The 20,568-nt window shown below is 42.9% G+C and overlaps 1 protein-coding gene across 15 annotated transcripts in view; it reads right to left on the bottom strand.

The window, feature by feature from the left end:
* Positions 1 to 20,568, bottom strand: part of HMBOX1 (homeobox containing 1) — a 106,490-nt gene that overhangs the window by 21,091 nt on the left and 64,831 nt on the right. For all 15 annotated transcript variants that reach the window (XM_086744940.1, XM_086744941.1, XM_086744936.1 and 12 more), the window contains 2 exons: positions 16,079 to 16,189; positions 8,762 to 8,915 (listed from right to left, as the gene is read on the bottom strand). In XM_086744940.1, the coding sequence (XP_086601066.1) occupies positions 8,762 to 8,915; positions 16,079 to 16,189 (265 nt within the window). The remainder of the gene's footprint in view (positions 1 to 8,761; positions 8,916 to 16,078; positions 16,190 to 20,568) is intronic.

Below are 20,568 nucleotides of genomic sequence, written 5' to 3'. Positions count from 1 at the left end.
CCTTTCACTGAGGCAGATTTGGACTCCGTTCAGAGACTAGCTGCAGTGAGAGTCAGCAGGATCAACTCCACCTACTTCCAGAAACCAGGAACGGGCAAAGCCAGCAGTGCTTTGAGCTGGACGATGCTCACGCACACTCCACGCCGGCAGCTGGCGGCATCAAAGCGAGAGGCGACGAGGTGCCAACCTGATTACTAATTCCTTGCAAACGCTTTCCAGATTGCTCAAGAAGTTAATCTGGTAATTCGCTTAAGTGGGTTTATTTCATGGACAGTATCACATACGGGTCAGGTCAATCTCGCTGCGGGTGATGACTATCGCTTTCAGCTGCACCTGGACCTGGAACGACCCTCCTTGGCAGGTCAGGGTGTCTAGTTCTTTCTCAGGACTTCAGGCAGGCTGGAAAAGAGCCAAAGGGGGAATAATCATAGAATCATAGAATGGTTAGAGTTGGAAGGGACCTTCAAAGGTCATCTAGTCTGAGCCCACTGCAAGAAGCAGGGACATCCCCGACTAGATCAGGTTGCTCAGAGCCTCACTCAACCTGGCCTGGAATGTTTCCAGGGATGGGGCATCCACCGCCTCTCTGGGCAACCTGGGACAGTGCTCCACCACTCTCAGTGTAAAAAATTTTTCCTAATATGTAATCTGAATCTCCCTCCCTCTGTTTTGAAATCATTCCCCCTAGTCCTTTCACAACAGGCCCTGCTGAAGAGTTTCTCCCCAGCTTTCCTTTCTGTCACAAGTATGCCATGACTTTCCCTGCCTCCTGAAATCATGCTAATAGGTAAGAAAAATAATGATTTATCTAATTAATATGAGCTTTTTGTTATTATTCAATTCTGCATTCTTTAAACAGAACAGTCCCAGGAAGAAGAATACCATGACGGATTACAGAAAGTCTGGTCTTGACACAGAAAGCTCACAGAACGAGAAGCCCCAGCGCTAGACTTACACTTTCACGCTGTCCTTACAGCAAGCAGCATCTAGAGGTCTCAACACTATCGTAGAGAGCCCACCGCACGGGGCTCTGCGTACGCACAGAATACAGCCCTTGGCTCCGAGAAGTTGTGACCTAAAATGACTGGCGTTAACAGTTACATCCAATAACGTTCTGGAAAGTGATTATTTATACTGGATACAAATAAAGCAGATAATTGCTGTAAATTTCAGAAATAGCTAAACACTCTCACGACTGAACTTCACTTGCTATCTCTGCAAAAAGCAGAGTAACTCACAGAGAAGAGAACAAATTCAAGCTCCTTACATACTTGACCCGTTCTAAATTAGCTGTCACTGTTCAGGAAAAAGGCACACATATTGTGGGCTGCTCAAAGAAAACACTCTCAGCAATACCCAAAAATGATCAGCAAAACCCAGATGCTAGGCTGGAGATTCAGCTCAGATCAGAGCTAGGCTGATCAGATTCAGCTGCCTGTATAAACTGGAATATTCACCCTGGAAATTCGGTAATTGGTTTGGCTCCTGTCCCCACTCACCTACCCTCAGCCACTAAAAATCAAATATAGAAACAGCAAAGGTCCACAGGAGAGCGACAAGGAACGTTATTAAAGCCAAGGGAAGGCTTGCCATCTGAGAAGAGATAAGAGGAGGACTGTTTAGTTCAGAGAGGAGATAAACAAGCAGCACACTGATAGGGGTATATACAGGGAATGATCCCAGGAAGGTAAACGCAATGTTCTTTCTTATTCTTTCTCCTGATACTCAGGCAAAAGGGACCGCCAACTTTTTAAACACATTTTAGCATATAAAATGAAACTAGGTATAATTAGTTCTTCCCACGTACCCTGAAGACCGCAGCAGGATTTAGAAGGAATTACATAGTTATGTGAATAATAAGAATGCCCACAGCTGCAATAGCAGGATTTTTAAAAAGTGAGGGTAGGAGATAAGAGCTTTTGCCCACAGCCATATGACTGCTAGCCATGTGTGAACGAGTCACAGACTGGAGAGGACAGCTAGAAAGAACAACAAACACCATCATCACCACCAATTTGGTCTTACAGATCCTTCCCCACACCGGTGCTACTGGAGCCAGCAAAAATTGCATCAGCCTGCACAGCAAACGACAATGATGTCTTTTTAGGTCTTTATTGAACGCACCTGGGCACTTACAGAGACTTCCAATCCCACGACAATGGCTTTGGTACCGTAAGTAGACAATGTTGTGACTCAGGATGAGATCCTGCTTCCCACCTTCATGAGCAGGGAGGCAGAATACAGAAGCATCTCAACTGGTCCTGGAGAAATGCAGGAGATTACACGGACTAGAGAAGAATTCCCACTCTTAAAATGTGGGTTTACAGCACCAGAGAGTGCTGCTGCAGGTCAGATTGACAAGGCTCCTTTCGCAAATGTTCATTTCAGTTATTTTGACCTTGGCAGATTCAAAAAATTTATCTGGAGTCTGCTGCAAGGAGTTCCCCTCCCACAGATCTCCTTTATTTTTCTTTATTTTTGGGGGGGGGGGGGGGGAATAGAGAGAGAACATAAAGATACGAAAACACCTGAGCTCCCCGAGAAAGAAAAATAACTCATTAGGTGCTCGATCCTTCGAGAGACCCGAGTCCAGCGAGCACTCTGGACAGACATCCCAGCATCACATCTTACTGCACGCAATCTGTCACACAACTGGGATTTGCCTACAGCTGATGAGAATAGGAAGCTTGCATATTATGCATGTCTAAGAGGGAACACAGCCTGCTCTAATGCAAAATAAGAAGGATTCTGTGTAGCAAGCATAAAATGGCTGCTCTTGCATTTTATGAAGACATACAGCAACGACCCTGAGCCAAACCACTTGAAGACAATAAAAAGATCTTGCCTGTGCCTGAATTGTAAAGCGAACTTTACTCTGCAAAGTGCCTGCACTCACAGATTTCAAAGCATTTCACCAGCACGAGCAGCAAAGATCCTAAAAAAACCACTCCCTCCTGACATCTCAAAGCACTTAAAGAAGTTGAACCTCTCGCTGCAAGATGCTGACTAACGAACACCTTATGACAGAATAGAAAGAGCTGGAAAATAGCGTAAAGAAGTCACCTGATGTTTCCCCTCTGCATTAAGATCAAGTGTATCACAACCGTCCTGACGGATTTTAGCCAATGTGCTGCTGAGGAATGTTCCGTAATTTCTGGAGATAATCTGCTTTGTGCTCAGCCATTCCTAAAGCCAGGAAGTTTTTCCTAATGCCCAACACCAATCTTACTCAGTAACACAAGAGTTACAGGCTTTTAGCATCTCACTCATCCTTTCTTTGGTTTGGCATCCCCCAGCCAACCGGTGGACATCGTTACACTGATGAGAAACTGATGTTCTGCTTCTAACAATGTACCAGGCTAATGGAAGAGGGCGAAGGACATTACTTCCTGCTCTGCTGTCAGCCTGAAAAGGGAGAAACGCAATGAATCCAAAACTTACATCTCCTCCAAAGCCTTGCACAGGAAACTTAGATCCCCTATGGGGCCGGTATTAAGGTTCTGCTAGAAGACATAACTAAGAGTAATGGGATGGAATTAACTAAGAAAATTTCCTAACTGAATTTCAGGAGCTAATAGAGCTCTCATTTTCCCCAGGGAAGCCGTGGAAGCCCCAGCGCTCAGGAGAGCTGCAGTAATAGCGCTTTCACAATCGGAAGAATTTCTAATAACGCATGTCAGGACCGATATCACTCAGGGCCAGAACCATGCGCAGGGCTCCGCCGGCCCAGCCCGGCACCAGCCTGCTGGGACAGCTCCAGGAGGTGCCTCTTCAGGACAGGCGATGCTAAACCTTCTCCAGCATACGCGTGCAGCTGATGGAGATGCAGTGACTGATTCTGGCACAGAGATGACTTTCCTCGCCAACTAGGGTCTGCTTTAAAGGGGGAAGAACAACACAACCTGGTCAAATCACACAAAAGAGTTTGGCAGAGATGCCAGGGTAACATGCTGGCAAAAATCAAAGGACACTTCTTCCATTATGCACAACTGTCAGCACGACCGTGCTTTTTACCAAACCAGGAACTCATCCAACTTAAACCAAATAAAATCAGAACAAGACCAAGAGGATAAAAAAACCACCATGGAAAATCTGTACATCTTTTTGTTAAACTTCCCCTTCCCTGTGCTCTCACTTGCACCCTCCTGCCATTTGCCCCAGGGCCAGTTCTGGCACATCCTCGTTGCACGGCAAGCTGAACCAATTCAGTAAAACAGAGGGGGAAATAAAAACGATTTATTTTTTCCGAACCAAGCTGAATTGGCTGGTATTTTAATCAGACAAGAAACGCACCTGGCACAACGCAGGGTGGCAGGAGGAGGGAAACTGAGGATGAGGAATTGAGAAGGGCGATGAGACCGGATAACACCTCAGGATGAGATGGTGGCAAACTTAATTCAGCTCAGCTAGATCATGAAACTATGCCCTCAATATCATGAGAAATCTAAACCCATTTTCTTGTGAATAAAGCTGCCCTGGATTACAAAGCCAAGTGAAACACCTGACTGTTTTGCCATCTATGAAAAGGGGATAACAGGTACTTACATCATCTGGTCTTATTTAATCTGAAGACATCTCTGCAAAAGGATGCTTCAAGAGCACAGACAAGTGTTAAAATAAAAAACCAGGGCTATAAAATCAAACCAAATAACCCTCAACCAGAAAGCAATGTCCCTACTCCCTAGACAAACTGAAACACTTTCAACTGATGAATTATTCATTTTGTTTAGAGCAGAATTTACAGCTATTTTAATTTAATCTTTGGATAAAGCATATCCTTGAAAAACAACAAAACTCCTGCCCCCCCATCTTCAATGGCACTCAACAAAAATGCCTTGAAACGAGTATAGTTGTTGATTCTGCTGCCAATCTGGTTTTTTTTTGCCTGAAAAAAAAAGATAAACCTCAACTCCAACATATGATTAGAGAAGAACAAATCACTTAAAAAAAAAAAAGAATAGACAGAACAACACAGCTTCAGTAAAAAAGAAAACCCTAAGGGAATTTTCAATTTCGTATTTCTAGTAAGAGGGGTTGAAAAGAAGTAAAGCAGAGAAAAGAAAAAAAAAAATTATCTTTGGGGCAAGATGTAAGGAAGAACACCATGAAACTGAACCAGATACAGACTTTCAAGTTTAACCTCAGGTTTTTACAGAAAGGACTACCGTAGCCTTAGCTCTGCTCCCAAAGGAGGGTAAGGCACGCGACAACACCACCGCACACAAAACTCAGCATATTTCCCGAGAAGAGAACAGGTCAAGGTTGATATCACCAGCACAGCAGCGAGAGGGAGCTTGCACTGCGGTTGTCTGAACCACACCTAGTCTGCAGTTAAATATAGAACTTTACTTTCTGGAACCATTGCTCCTCTTAACCTTCAGAGTGTAAATATTCAGAGAGATATTTTAAAAAAAAAAAAAAAAAAAAAAGGAAGGAGAGAGGCAGAAAGACCTGAATCTATCGTCCGAAATCTAAGCCTAGTGACTAATAAACTACCCTGGGAGAATTTCCAAAAAAGCAGTAAAGACTGGAGAATTGAATTACAGAAACCGCAAGCAGCATTCTGGAAATCCAGTATAAACCAATTAGTTCCCTTAATACACATACCCTGTATACAGACACTTATGTACTCAGACATTCAAGTATATGTGCTCGCCCTAACTCTAATCTTAATTATATCAGGTTGGCACCAATATAATAATTAATTGTACCGGAATTTTTGTTGATTTAAATCCTTTAAAAAAGAGAAACCAGGCCTTCCACCCTCACCCTTCTCATTCAGTTCACGGGCCGAATCCTGACCAGTGCTGCGCATTTTCAGTTGGAGAGCCTGCTCCTAGAAGCAAATTTCTCTGATTTTTGCAATCAAATTCAGATTCTTTCCTTGAAGTGCTCTCAGCTGGTTTGACACATTGCCTTTTAGCGACTGCGCTTCTTACCAACTGAATCCAAATCAAAAGCACGTACCACAATTCACCGATAGAGCAGCCCAAGACTTTGATCCTCACCCAAAAATTGTTTATACAGCTTTGCAGCAGCCTTTCAGAAGTTTATAGGAAGTAGTTCTGCATTACCTACACAAGAGTTTCCATTAAGGGCTCAGTTCAACCCTTTTATCCTCAGGCATTTTAACTAAATCACCAAAGTTAGGCCTAATTGCAGACGGCTCCTTTTTTTTGTAGCCAGAAAGGACGTGTGTACAGCCCTCACATGAGTTGCATTAGTGGGATGGAATTGTCTTCTGGATGTCTGTTTCTCTTTGCTGAATAGCTAGAAACCTAGATGAACAAGCACTCTACTGAGGTTCCCAAACAAGCAGCTCAACACTAGGCGCCTAAATCCCTGCGTGCACCAACAGCACATCAAGATGCTGCAGGACATACGAACGCAATGCAATGCAAATTGCATTTAATTAAGGCAAACAGTCATTAAACTGAGCGAGATGGTTCCTCTCACAGTCAAAACTCAATCCTTCAGAGGAAAACGCAAATTACAACATAAACGGCACCAGACCACACACAACGCCAAACCCTATTTTAGGTGGCCAAGTGCTTATTCCTGACCCTGCGGCATCAAGTGGGCCTGATCCGCCTGGGCCAGACAGCCGGGAGCCTGGCTACCTCCATCCTGGCTGCTGCGATGTCGTGTCACGGACAAGCCTGGAAGGCTCCGGTGACTTGTAAGCGAAACCAGTTAGCTTCTTCCTAGGGCTCCCAAGAGAGTGTTTTCCTCCCACTCTTTCAAAACTTATCACATAACACAGCGTATCCTTACAGCTCAACTAGGCCTATTAAAGTACAACAGTTAAACAACCATATTCTCAACTTGCTTTACGGTGTAGTTTTATCGTCATACAAAGCTTTTAGCACGGCTTGTGTTTACTGTGTTCTTGCCTCACGTAAAGCTCCTCAGCCATATTTTCCAGTACCCACACACAAGGCTGTGAAATCCGGGTGACCCAGCAAGAGCTTTGCAAATTAATATTACAGCTAGGACGAAGGCAACGTGGCAGAAGTCTCCATTTATCAGCAGAATAAGAAGAAAATCCCATCAAAGACCTTACAGAGCACAAAACCAAGTCCCAGATCTTTCTACCAGACACATACCAAAGCGTTACAGGTTGCCTGACTTCTTGAGAGCGCCACGGCAGAGACTGGCTTTAGGAGAGACCCGAAGGAGGAAAGGGCAGCACTGGCTCGCTTAGCTTTCTCCTTCTGCTCTGTGTTGCCACAGCACCTAGCACACAGGAGTCTAAGGTGCTATCAAACAGCAAATAACAACGGTTACCGCACTCCAGGGCAGACAGAAAGCAAGACGGAAAACGTCCACGCCCAGAGTTCTAATTCTGCTTCAGAGCAACTCAGCATTTCAGGCACAGAGGGTTAAGGAGATGGTACCGTCCTGAAGGTACCCTGAGCTGTGGCATTTCTGTCGTTCTACATACGCCATCAGGACAGTCGTACCAGCATTTTAAAGCGCTAAAGATCCCATCCTGCACACGGTACTGCTTGTGCAGAGGGAAACACTGGAAAAACACAGTCCCTGTACCATCAGATTGCAGGACTTTGCATTAACGGGGTCCACCAAAGCAGAACAGATTTCAAACATTTACAATATTTCCTTTGGGGAAACATTCAGCCAAACTTGAAAATATCGGTGCAGTGCCAGGACAGAGCACGGAAACAAACACTTAGTTAGGCCTGCGGCCACACAGAACCGTGTCCATCTTGTGTGTAAAAGGCCTTGGGTCCCGGAGGGAGCTCAGTATTTCGGTCTTAGCTTAGGCAAAAGGAGACACTCCCCTCCTCTTAATCAGTTCCAAAAATCCTTGTGGAAGTAAGAGGAAAGGGAAGCATTACAGAAATGGCACAAGCACATACTAAAAATCTCCTGGCCAAGGACTGAATGGAGCTGCAAACCAGAGAGGTGTGTAGCACGCAGAGTCATCCAGTGCTTTAATGGAAAGAAGGCTCCTCACGCTCTTGGAAGGAAGAAAACTCCTCCCAGCCATTTAGCCCTTAACAGAAGTACGTGTTCATCCCTAAACTATGTTTGAGTTCACTAGCCCTTTTCTATTCTGCAGTATTATCCACAAAAGAGACATTACTGTAAGCAGAGGGAAAGGCAAAGCACGTAGGCAGCCAGGGCTCGGAGTGCTTAGTCTCTGCAGGGCTGAGGAGATGGGAGCTCTAATGATCACCTGCCACTCTGCATACGTATTTGAAAAACCCACTTTGCTCTGTACTGTTCCCAGCTCGTGTAAAAGAGCTCTAAGAGCCTTTCTGGACAAGGAATCTACTGCTTGTAAGGCAAAGTTCTGCATCCCGAACAATTACAGTGCTGCTGAAATACCAGTATCAACTATAAAATGACATGATACAAGTGAGCAAATAAACCAGTAAATTGGGAAAGGAGAAATGTAGAACGTAAAGAGCATGCAGAACCCCACCAAGACAGATGGAAAGGTTTCTGCAAAAGCCAAGGAAGAGCTGAACACCACCAATACTCTCACAGGAGAAGATGTGTTGGGGGCTCCAAAAAATGAGATACTGTCCAGAGGAGTACAACATCATTTTAAACAACAAAAGGGGTGAAATAGCTCCTCCTACTCTACCATTGAGAATTAAATGATTACACTGTTATTAACTTGTATGATGCTAAAGCACATCCATGAAAATGAAGCCGGTGTTCACCAGAGCAGGAAAAAGGACGCTTGTATTGGCTTAAAAATGCCCATCTCCATACCCCCAAAGTGACATACCTTTCCATAACAGCCAGGCACTCCTTTCTCCACGTGAACCGACTGCCTCGCCGTAGTCTGAAGGTCCCAGAGGTAGCTGTGACTGGGGGAGGCGTCTGTCTCCATTCTGGCTCTTCTACTGGGATAGGAGCGGGTCTCATGCTTAACGTAGCCCCTAAGAATAATAAATACCGTGTTTCCTAGGGGATTAAAAATCACGCCCATTTTCTCACTCCTGCTCGTGAAAAAAAGACAAGACAGACGATGAAACCATTCGAACTAAAAGAGTAAAGCATTATCAAACAAAGACACCTTAAAGATACACAAAGCCAGCCAGAGTTCCCACCCCCAACCTCCAAGCCAGAGAGGTAACCACAGAAATCTGAGGGAGACACAACTGAGCTGACAGCAATTTAGGAAAAGCTGTCCTGTCTTCATCAAGAGGAAAAACGCCTTGCAGAAAGGGTGAGCTATGCCGCATCCGGGATTTATTTAGGTTGTGCCACTACCTCTTCTGCCACGAAATGGGAAATAGCAGGTTTCTATTTAATTGTACAGCCGTCTCAGGAAGCCAAATGTAAATTTATACCAAAGGTATTCCACTGTGTCCAGAGAGCTGAGTAAACATTTGAAACAGGTCCACCTATAGAAACACACCCTGTGACTTGTGCAAACATGAGCTCCTGAGTGCCAGGTTCCCTGAAAAAGCAGGTTAACATCACACCTTTCCTCTTCTGTCCCCCTTCTACAGATGTACTTCTCTGCTCAAGAAGACTGAGCTGGAAAGCATCAAGCAAGAGACAGGACTTGGCACAACGCCTTCAGGAAAGGCCCTCTGAAACTTACCCTTGATTCTTTCCACAACAGCCTCACAGTGAATAAATCAAGATAAATCAAGACACTCCGGGAGACTGATCTTTTGCACACCCCTTGGTAAGGACGGGAACCTGAAGGACAGCTTTGTGCTCAGTGACTTCCTCCGGAGGGAAGAAATCGCTGTTCTTGTGTAAAAAAAAAAAAACAAAAAAAAAAACCCAGTCGTATGAAAAGATAAATCACCAGCTATACCCCATATCCATATTGAGCTCAACGGGAATTCCTGGACTGAACCAGCCTGGGTAGATCCAAGAGAAGCAGGCAGCTCTGCTCGCTGGAGGAATACAGCGTTGTGCACACGTAAAAGCAGGGCTGAGACAGCAAATCCCTCTGGGTACACAGATTTGCCCAGAATGGTTAGGATTTAATCCTAAAAACATACTTAGTGAAACAACACTGCTTGTTTCATTTAAATGAGAGTAGAAGGGTTAAGGGAACCTAAGAGTTTAACTAATAAACAAATTCCTACAGTTACAAAGGAAGAAATTAGCTGTTTATGCATCTGGCTGTGTGCCTTTCCAGAATTGCACAATGAGTATTTTCCTTACTGCCAGGGGCTTGCATCTGCGTTAGGTAGTGGAGCCCAAAATAACTTAAAACAATTTTACCCAGGAGAAGTCTATAGAAAGTGAAGCCCTCAATCTCTGCCTTGCATGCGTAATGGACAGTGACTCTTACCAATTCCCAGCTAATGAGCCCACACAGCCTGCTTAGTTTTATTGACACACGAAATATTTCCTACATTGCCAATTTATTGGGAGGCCATTTCAAATAAAGTTCCTTGTCTACTCTCTCTAGTCCTTGCACATTTTAGGGGTATGGGTCAGTATCAAGCTGCTCGGCTGCAAATACACTTCAAAAACTAAAAAAAACTTTTCAAAAAATTTAAAAAGAGGCAGGAGGGAACAGGACAAGAAATTAGCTTTCCCTGCACTGTCTTAGCAATATACTTTCCCTACCTGAGGATTTAATTTCCCAAGGAAAGTACAGGAATATCAGCAATGCCTAACAGCAAGGTAAGAGATGCACAGTACTTCCATTAAATTTTTCAGATTTTTCAGCCAAAGGTTGGAAAAAACCCATCTGCATTCAAAGCATAAATTTGCTCCTGCTACTGTTATGTCCACTTACTGAATGTAAGATGCTTTTTTTTGTTTTAGTAGCCTTGATAGATCAATTTACCTATTTCTCTTTTCTATGGGGTAACATCAATAGCAGCAGCAGATGAGAGAAGTATGCTGAGAATTACAAGCAAGCACCCACCGCTGTTTTGCCACACACCAAGACAGAAGCTTCTGAATGCATCCAGAGGCCCAAAACGTGCTTGGGTCTACGAGGGGCAAAAGTGGTGGATGCATGCAGTGCTGCCACGCTTGATAAGGACACTACGGGGCTTCTCTTCATCCTCTCCAATTAAGTGAGCGCTTGGGGATCTCATTTATTCCGCTGTTCCAATGCTTCATTGCAATCTTCTCTCCACCCAGCTCCACCTTTTTACAACTTAATAAGTCACATCCTAGTTACCAGGGCAGATTCCTTTTACAAACCTCTCAAACAGCTTTTAAGGAAAAGTGAAACTTCCCTCTTGAAGAGAATGAGCGGAGCAAATGCAGTATGAGATTTTCATCTTAGTATATGCATCAAAAAGCAAGACTTCTGTGAGGGGTGTAGAGGTGAACTGTCTGGGAAGAACTCCTTCTGCAGAGAAAAATGAAAAGCGACATCTCTCGCTCCCTGCTGATGCTGAGTACCTGCAACAACAGAGCATTTTCTCTGTGCAAGTCAATATTTTCTCCAATGCAGGGCTATGACTTCAGAGATGCTGCAGGTGATTTTGGGGAGAGGAGGCAAGAGGAGTGCTCTCCAACTGGAATGCAGCTGTCTCTGTACTCAAAATTCCTCCTGGCGAAGGCCTGCCTTCCCTCAGCACATCCCAGACACCATCCTGAAGAAAGAGTGCCTCTCTTAAAAGCGTCACACACAACTGCTGATCAACATCATGTGTCTCAGGCCACCTCCCAGCTCCAAAAAAACATTTAGTAGCAATCCTTTGCAGCAAATATGTCATATATTATACTGCTAAGAATATTATATATATATACTTATATATTATATATATATATATACTATATTATACTGTCATATATTATACTGCTAAGAACAGATGTCACACGTTATTTTTAGCCAGACTGACCTGAGGTCACACGATGAACACCTTCCAGTTACTAAGGGGCCAGGCTGGATTCGAACCAGCAGCCTGCACAGCGAAAGGTTCCCTGAAGAGCTCACGCATGGAAAGGATCAGAGCAGGGACTATTTTCTCTGCAGCTCTAGTAAAACAGTAAATCACCAACCAAACGTTTCCAGAGTAAATCTCACGAGATATCCAGCCCCTGATGATTATTTTTTGGGGGGGGGCTTTTCTTTTACAGCTAAAGAAGAACCGCTACGTGAATAACGCAAGAGATGCTACATCTCGACAATAAGAATCCTTCTTTTTCCCTTTTGTTCAAGGAGGAAGAGCGCAGAGTTTTCTCCAAGGTGACCACAGCTGCCTTCCTATTACCGAAGGCTGGCAGAAACAAATATCCAGCCTAAGTGGAAGCAGTCTGTATCCATCTGCAACTTCAACACATCATTTCTAGGTGTCGGTTCCAGTTTGCAGCACACTGAGGCAGAAGACATGCTAACCATAACAAACCTTCCACACTGCCCAAGACCCCGTGGCAGCCAAACTAATCGGGCTAACAGCTACTATGGTAAAAAGAAATAGTTATTTATTTAAAACCCACGAGCTCAGGAAAAAAAAAAAAAACAAACCCAAAAATGAGTGCATTACAGAACTCTATGCAATCATACATCGGCTTCTGAAACATATACTACTTATCTACTGCCAAAATGCTCTCGGCCCTCTACGAAACACAAGAGATGTGGTGCCTGTTAAAAAAAAAAAAAAGCCCAATCTGAATGAAAAGCATCCCTATTAATTGGATTAAAGACCTTTCAAACACTACCCTTCCGCACTGACTTCGTGCTTCAACAAAAAACCTGCCTTTCACCCTAACTGGCAACTGTTTCCAGAAAAATTTACAGTCACTAGTGCACTGGAATGCGCAGCACGGCTATTAACTCCAACATCACTCCTACCAGGAAAACGTTGATCAAGAAATTTCTGAGCAAGGTTATTGCATACAGTAGGAACAGCAGGGTTGGTTTTTTTTTTCTGATCCATGAGACTTAAGTCTTTTTTTGCAATGTTCCAGTCTGCTGTTGCCTGAACACTCAACCACCAGACAGGAGAAATCTAGAACGTACCCACGCAAATAAGGCATCAAAACCAAGCGAACAACAAACAGCACATTCAAGGGGCCAAAGTAAGCTGGTAAATAATGAAGGTGATGGATTCTATGAATGGCTGAGTCTCTTCTGTACAGGAGCAACATCTAGCATCATCTCTACAGCAGCAACGTCTCAAAACCACCCTAAGGCTCCACAACACAAAGTTCTTTGGTCAGCAGATGCAGGATGGCTTGTGGATGACTGGAAGTGTTATATAGCATCATTATACATTTGAAAAAAAAAAGAAAAAGAAAAATAAGCTATATTTTCATGTATTTGTAAGTCATCTTTTGTTCCCTACATTATTAGAAATTCCTAGTTGAGTGCAGTATATAAGCACAGTAAAAGACAGTCTCTGCGGGGAGGACCTTACAGGGAAAGCAGGCAAGTCACATGAAAATGGAAGTGTGAAGGAAAATGTAGGTGTAAAGGAAAAATCAGTCATAAACATGAAAATGGTCTCATCTTTAACTAGGAGATGGGAAAGTGAGGTGCAAAAGTTAAATTAGGTCGTATAGAAAAACTGGCACAGCCAAGGAAAGACAACAAGTCTGCCAAGTGATCTTCAGTCCTTTCCTCACAAAACAACTATTTTTTTCTTTACAGTTCATAAATTGATTATATGTGGTGTCCTAGACCTTCACAAACTGTTTCAATTTTAAGCCAAAGTTTTCTTTCCATTCCTACACATATTCAGTCAGCAAATGGACTTACTCTGAAGATCCAGTTTTCAAAAGAAGAAATTAAAGAAATGGGGTAACTAAAAGTTCCCAAAGACCTGCGGTAACTCAAACACCTAGGTGCTTCTGCTCAGAGACCTGTCACTCTAAGGAGAAAGACCGAGATTTTATCCCCAGCATCTGGAATTGGAAAAGATGGGATATAGGAGAATAGAAAGTCAAATGTCACTTCCTAGTAAGTGAGCAAAGAGAAAAAAAAACAACACACGCCAGTCATTTAATCTCTTAAGTTTCTTCAAAAGAGGAAAATCTTTTACACTTTACAGAGCGTGCAGTGATGGCACCACTTCTCTGTGACCATGGCAGGAGGCTCTACTGATTTCCTCATTTTCTGACTCTAAAGAAGACAGCAGGAGGGCTAGTTGAGTCTAATCACAGGGTACTGTAAGGAGTATCCAAACCTTAGGCTCCAAATTGGTTTTATAACAATAATTTAAATCCAGGATGCTTTAGACCAGGTTGGTACCTTCCTTAACGCACTGTACAGACCTGCGCATATGCGTGTTAACTGTCTCTGGGCTAGCCAGTCTGACCTGCAGGAAACAGCAATTATTCAAAGCTGTGGATTATCCTACAATAAATAACACAATCGTTTTCCTCAAGTAGACTTTTCCAACAGCTACAGGAAAACTGAAGGTCCCCTCCTTTACCTCAGCCTCTAAAAAGAAACCAAACATTTGATTTAAAAGGAATTTAAGTGCATCCAAATAGTTCCTTGGCATAGGAGCTATTTTGCCTTCTCAAAAATGCTGTATAAGATCTCTGATGGGAAAAAAAAGGTTAAACTCAAAGAATCACTCTTCAAGAAATTTTTCCATATGTGTATAAAGAAAAGCGAACAAGACCTCAGCGAGACAGTGCATCAGAAAAGTAGAGTCAACTTCAATACGTTTCAATTTAAGCCGTAACCTTCAGTGTTGCTCATCTTCCTTCCTTAGACATGTCACAAGAGCGAAAGGAGCTTGTGGCCATAGGGAAAGAAAGGTTAAGAGAAAGAAGTAAAGATTTTAGTGCTAAGTTTGACGAGGCTGCTCTTATCCCAGCACAGAATACTATTTCTTAAACAGCTCCGAATAATATTGGAAAGAAAAGACTCAAGGCTATAAGAAAGATCCACGCAACAGTTTTCATCATTAGGAGGGAAATTTGGTTTTTTTTTCCAAAATACACCCTCCAAAAAACCGCTAGTGTCTCCACTGTTTTGGAAGCAATACCTTCCATCAAAGGGAAATGGCTGAGAGTTACTTTGTAGGGTACAACTTGAGGCTTTCGGAGCAGCTGATACTGAGCTCGTATCACGCAACTTTGCTGATCTTTGCTATCATCATTCCAGCCACGGCATGATCGAGGCTCCTCCGTGATCCCTGCAGCTTGTCAGCACCTCACAACCCTTGGCATTTCGCTCTTTAAAGCCATTTTCTAGATGCTCAATGGAAAGGACAAGGCTTGGCTGTGGCTTTGAACCCACCCAACTTGAAGCAAAAGTATTCCCAGGCCAACTGACAGCTGGAGCCTCTTCATTTTCAGCTTACGCACAAAGCGGAAATTTTGAGGATTTGTTTTCACTGGAATTTTTCTTAATAGAATTCTAGATATTAAAGCCAAGTTCACATTAGAGAGCCTGAGCCTTAAATTCTTTAAAACAATTACACAGTTAATTTAATCATGCTATTGTTTAAAGGAAATTAAACGTAAATATTTTGATCTTTACAATAAAACCACTAAAAGGAAAAATAAGAACCACGGTCAAACAAAATCTACGAAGAAGAACAATGCAAGGAAATTAATTCAACTGATTTTGAAGATTGCTTGCTTAGTTAAAGATAATGAGGAGCTTTACTTCTCTTTTTATATTTAAGATCTGTTTTGAGATTTGGAGAAGCAGGTGGGATTTGAGAGACACATCTCCAACTTATCACTGTAACTATCAACAGCTCAGCCACGAGCTCGAGATCCAACTCAAAACCCTCTGAAGTTATCTCACAGTTCCCTTCTCCCAAAATGTGTTTTTTTTCCGCAACTTTGTATTACGCAGCCATTATTAATGTTTTGTATTTGTTCATTCTTAAAAGTCTCAGCACATATTTCATGTTAGCTGACTACAGCTTCGCTGACTGCTTCCGATTCCCAGAGGTGGCTAACAGTGAGAGGACAGGGCAAGTAACGGTGAGCGAGGAGCTGGATGAGTCAGCTCTGGATCACTGGCTGCAAAGCAAAGCACAGATTTCTTCCTATCCTCCCAAAAAAGTAAACCGGTCAGAGGGAATACCTCTCTAGTACACCAGATCGACAAGTGAGTGATCAGTGATAACAAGAATCAGTGACAAAAGGCTTCTTTTCCATAAATAAATCAGCAGGAGATGCTTAGGCTGTATTTGTTTACCAGGATTTGTCTTCTCAAGCTGGTACCACCTGTAAAATGCCCTTTTCTTTTGTTCACTCAGGTCCGACCCCTGCTGCAACAGCCAATGGGAGATCCGGCTCTGACTGATACCTATAAAGAAAAAAAAAAAAAAAAAAAGTAAAAAGATATACTGTAAAGAATACAGAATTACAGATACACCTGTAAAGAATAAAAAAGAAGTACTTCCTTGAGTAAGGGGGGAGGTAAACACAGAAACAGTTTATGTGATATAGAGCAAATCAGCCCAGAAATGGAGCAAGCCAACTATCAGCAGCTACAATGGCCGGGGGAAAAAAAAAAACAAAACCAAAAAACAAACAAACAAACAAAAACCACAAAAAAAACCCCAAACCAGAAAGGGCAGCGGTCTGCCAGCAAAGCAGGATTCAAGCTCTAGGGATCCAGGCAAGATCCAGGACAAAAAGTTCCAGAGTTTTTAAAGCAAGACTTTTAAGAAAGCAGTGAAAGCTGAAAAACCCCTAGAAACAACTCTGTTAACTTCTAAAGCATGACACTGAATGAAGGATCAGTCATTAGAAGGACAAGGAACCAAATAAAGCAAGAGGTTTAAAAGTGCATTAGGAGGTGGGCTGTCACTTCATTTGAAAATACCAAAAAAAACGCAGTTTGCTCTAACTGAAGCAGTACTGCAGGTAGGAGGAGTCCCTGTGCGTTCCGCAAGGCTCTTCAGCTATCAGAAAGGGTTAACATCATCTAAACTCTCCTGAGAACTGAAGTTTTCGGAGGTGGCCCGAGTCAGGACACGCTGATGACCACCACCAGTGCCACCGCCTGCTCGGTGAGAACACCAAGGCAGGGAGAAGGCTGGATTTCACACGGAAACCTACCTCTCCCCTCCTGAGATGCATCAGGGTTTTGTAAGGTCTCATAATCACCTTTAACTCATGAACAACAGCCCCCTGTAGTTTTACCACTTCTAATACAGGGATTTTACCTTTTTCCCCCCCACCTCATTTTTTTTTCTCCTCCTTTCTTCTTTCTTTTATTTTTTCCTCTTTTTTTTTTTGTGTTGAACGCTGGAGCCAGTTAACTTTTGAATGATTAAACTTCACTCTCAGCTATCACATTGAGGTGGGTTAACTCCAACCAGATTTTAAAAATCACAACCTTTATGCTCTTAATTGTTCTTCCTTACACAGACTATGGAGTTTTAATTATCCTGGGGAAAAGAGATAGGTGTGTTTTGTTTTGAGTACAGCAGCTTACTGCTATTCAACAGAGCTCTGCCCACCAAACACAGCCTGGTTTGGTTTAGTTTGGTTTCCCGTACATCTATTGATGGTAACGCCCGTTCCCAGAGACGGCCTTTGCCCCACAACTGAAAGATTTCAGAAAATGAAAATTTTCTGCTACGAGTTGCCTACCTCCAGGGCCCATACTGGCATACAGAATTGAGTTTCTACTACCAGGGGAGTGGAACTATTCAGCCAAACAGAAAGCTTAGATTCTGCCAAGTTTACATCAAGTAACTGTGGAAGCACACAAGTTAACACCAAAGGAAGACAATCAAAGACGATAAAACTCTCTGGCCCAAAACAAGGCTTCAGTTTAGCTAAAAATCACGCAATCTAGATGCCTGATGGCCAGTGAAAAGACCAAGTTTTTAAAATTCGCAGCTCTTCAGTCGCTGTTATGATTTATAAAAGCCATTTCTTCAGCACAGTGCTGTGGGACACAAGCGTTTGCGTCTCGCTGCTTTTGGCTGCACGGCTCCTATTAATCAATGGGTAACGGCACCATTAATTTACTTGTTTACTACAGTCCACTTACGCTCGCTGCAGTGAATCAGTGTTTGTTGAGTGTTTGGATAACAACGCAAGGCATAAATGCAAAGCCTTATTAGATAAAAATTATAAATAGAGATTAAGTGTCTTCGACAAGAGTCGTGCAGTGGAAAATCCAAATTCTGCTCAAGAGGCTGCCGGATACGGTCAGAAAGTGGTACAGACGTCAGCCGCTCCAGACAATGCGCTCGCGACAAAGCCAAGGAGCCAAAGGATTCCAGCCGTTTATCGCCACGTCCACGCTTGACTCGCAGCAAGTTCTCACACTTTATAAAGTCACTTCTGCAAAATGGAGCTTTGTAAAGGACATCAAGACTAACTCCTACCATTCTTCTCTGGTTTTTATTATTTTTCCGTTTTCAGAGATCTGTAATGAGATCTGAGCTTCTTAAAGATTTCCTCTACCTATACCACTCCTCCTCTTTTTGTTTTTAAGATATTTTATATCTTTCATCTGTACACCAGCTGTGTTTAGAGGCTCCAAAACCGTACGTTCCAACTGCCTGGTTGGAATTCAAGGTCACATGCAAAGTCCTTAGCAGAAGAACCGACACAGGATCTCCTAGATCCCAGTACAGCATGTTAATCACAAACACATCCTTGACTCCTTTCAATTAAAAAACCATCAAACCTCCAAATTGTCATGTCAGAGCTTCTCACATCTCAAGTGGCTTTTACACAGTTGACTCCTCGGGACGACAACCAGTACTGCCACCAGTGCCATCCTGTCACACTGTCTGTAATCATGCTACTTTAGGAAATTGCACTGGCAGGAAAAAAAAAAAAAATAATCATCCTGCTGCCAGAAGCAGATTAATGAAATACGTTCTCTGGAGTACTGAAAATCCAGCTGTCTTGAGGAAATTCGCTCTCCAACTGAAACACGGACCTCAAGGAAGACCGCCATCCTCCGGGCTCAGCGTCAGCAGGGACACGAACACACTGTGATGAGCACAACTACTGCTCTCACAGAAAATACTGGAGAAAGAAACAGTGATCACAAAGGATTAGAGCAATTCAAACGCTGACTTCTTGTGTCACACGTCACTCCCTCCCCTAACAGGTTACAGCTCACATTTATAAACAAAATGGAGATGGCAGTACATTGACGCCCTTCTGGCCAGCCCCACTCTCTCCTATGGAAATTATTTGGGGAAAAAATTTCCCTTTCAAATACACAAAAGAAACAGCAAAATGCATCATCAAGAGAAGGCAACTGGTATCTGCAGTAGAAATCAGCTCATAACCCTCAAACCTGCAATTCATCAAGTCTTTGGTAACTGGTTTTCACCTTCACAGACAGATTTGTTCAGTGACTTTACTTTGCATTCCTTTAATGTTTCTTTCAGGAGAGATTTTCAGAAGCACCTGGAATACGTCAGATTTGGAGAAGAAAGTAACTGCCTGTTGTAATTCTTCAGTTTGTAAGCAAAGTCCTGGATTCATAGAATATGTGCTCGCAAAGGACAGCTATCAATTTAGGAGATTAGCAAAGCTTGTTTACAGAAAACCTTCAAAGATCAAAATCATAGAGAAACAAATCTTTCCCTCTGTTGTCATGAGTATTAAAAAAAAAAAAAAAAAAAAGAAGAAAAGAGGAAAAGGCTTTTTTTCCCTTGCGATTTCAGATGCTCAGTAATGCTGCAATTTCTGAATTCTCTTCACAACGGAACTAGCAAAGTTTCACTTTGTATTTGTATTTGCTCAGTATCCCTGCGTACAGGTTCCAAACCTTAAGGGACTTTATTTGTTACAGCAGCGCTGCAAGGCCGCCCCTCCGCCGCGCCAGGCGCTGCGTGCCTTTAGCGTAACACAAAGCCAAGTCGTGAAGATCTCCTATCAATTAAGACAGAGACAGTAGGACAGGGTAAATTAAATAATTGGGGAGGTTATCAGAACTGCACACTGGAAAGCTCTATGTGTTATGCAATTTATTTTATTTTTTTAAATAAGACCTCTGCATTTTATTGTTGCCGATGGTGGTTTAGTTTTTACGGTGCTAGCCTAAGAATTGAGAAATCTCAATTCAAATTCCTGCTCTGCAACGGACTGCCTCCACCGTGACCTCAGGAAAATAAGGGTTTTTTTGTTCCTTCACTCTCTAAGTGTAAAAAATGGTAAAGGTAATATTTCCAAACCTCGCAGAGGCATCATCCATCAAAGCGTTACGCGGGCTGCAAAGGGCTCATCTATGTATAGCACGCACTCCCTCCCTCCCCGTAGTACGGAACAGAAATACGTTGAGTTTCTGAAAATATTTCCCCCGCCCTCCATCTACAGCTGGAAGCTAAGTGGCAGCACCTCTTAATAAGTTTACCTTTATCTCTTTATTCTTTGCCTTCTGACCATAACCTGGTACCCAGAAACAATGCTGGTGGCAATTAAAGCACGATGCAGCGCACAACTTCAAATTATTGCTGATATAAACCCGGCATCTCACCTGCCTCACGCAGGGCTAAATATCTACCCTGAGTAAGCTGCAGCGATGTTAAAAGCAGCTTCAAATAACAAGATAGGAAATTCAGCAGGAACTATTATTAGCTCCTGTTTATACTGTCATTTTTTCTTATCAGTAGGAGATTATTTATACAGAGCCCAACCCAAGTGCTTCTTGTTTATCTTATTACACACACCATTTAAAAAGTTTCTATAAAAAGCAGCTCC

This window comes from Chlamydotis macqueenii, chromosome 3 (assembly GCF_036417535.1).
Source record: "Chlamydotis macqueenii isolate bChlMac1 chromosome 3, bChlMac1.mat, whole genome shotgun sequence".
NCBI classification, from domain to species: Eukaryota; Metazoa; Chordata; class Aves; order Otidiformes; family Otididae; genus Chlamydotis; species Chlamydotis macqueenii.
This window is presented reverse-complemented; position numbering and strand designations above follow the sequence as displayed.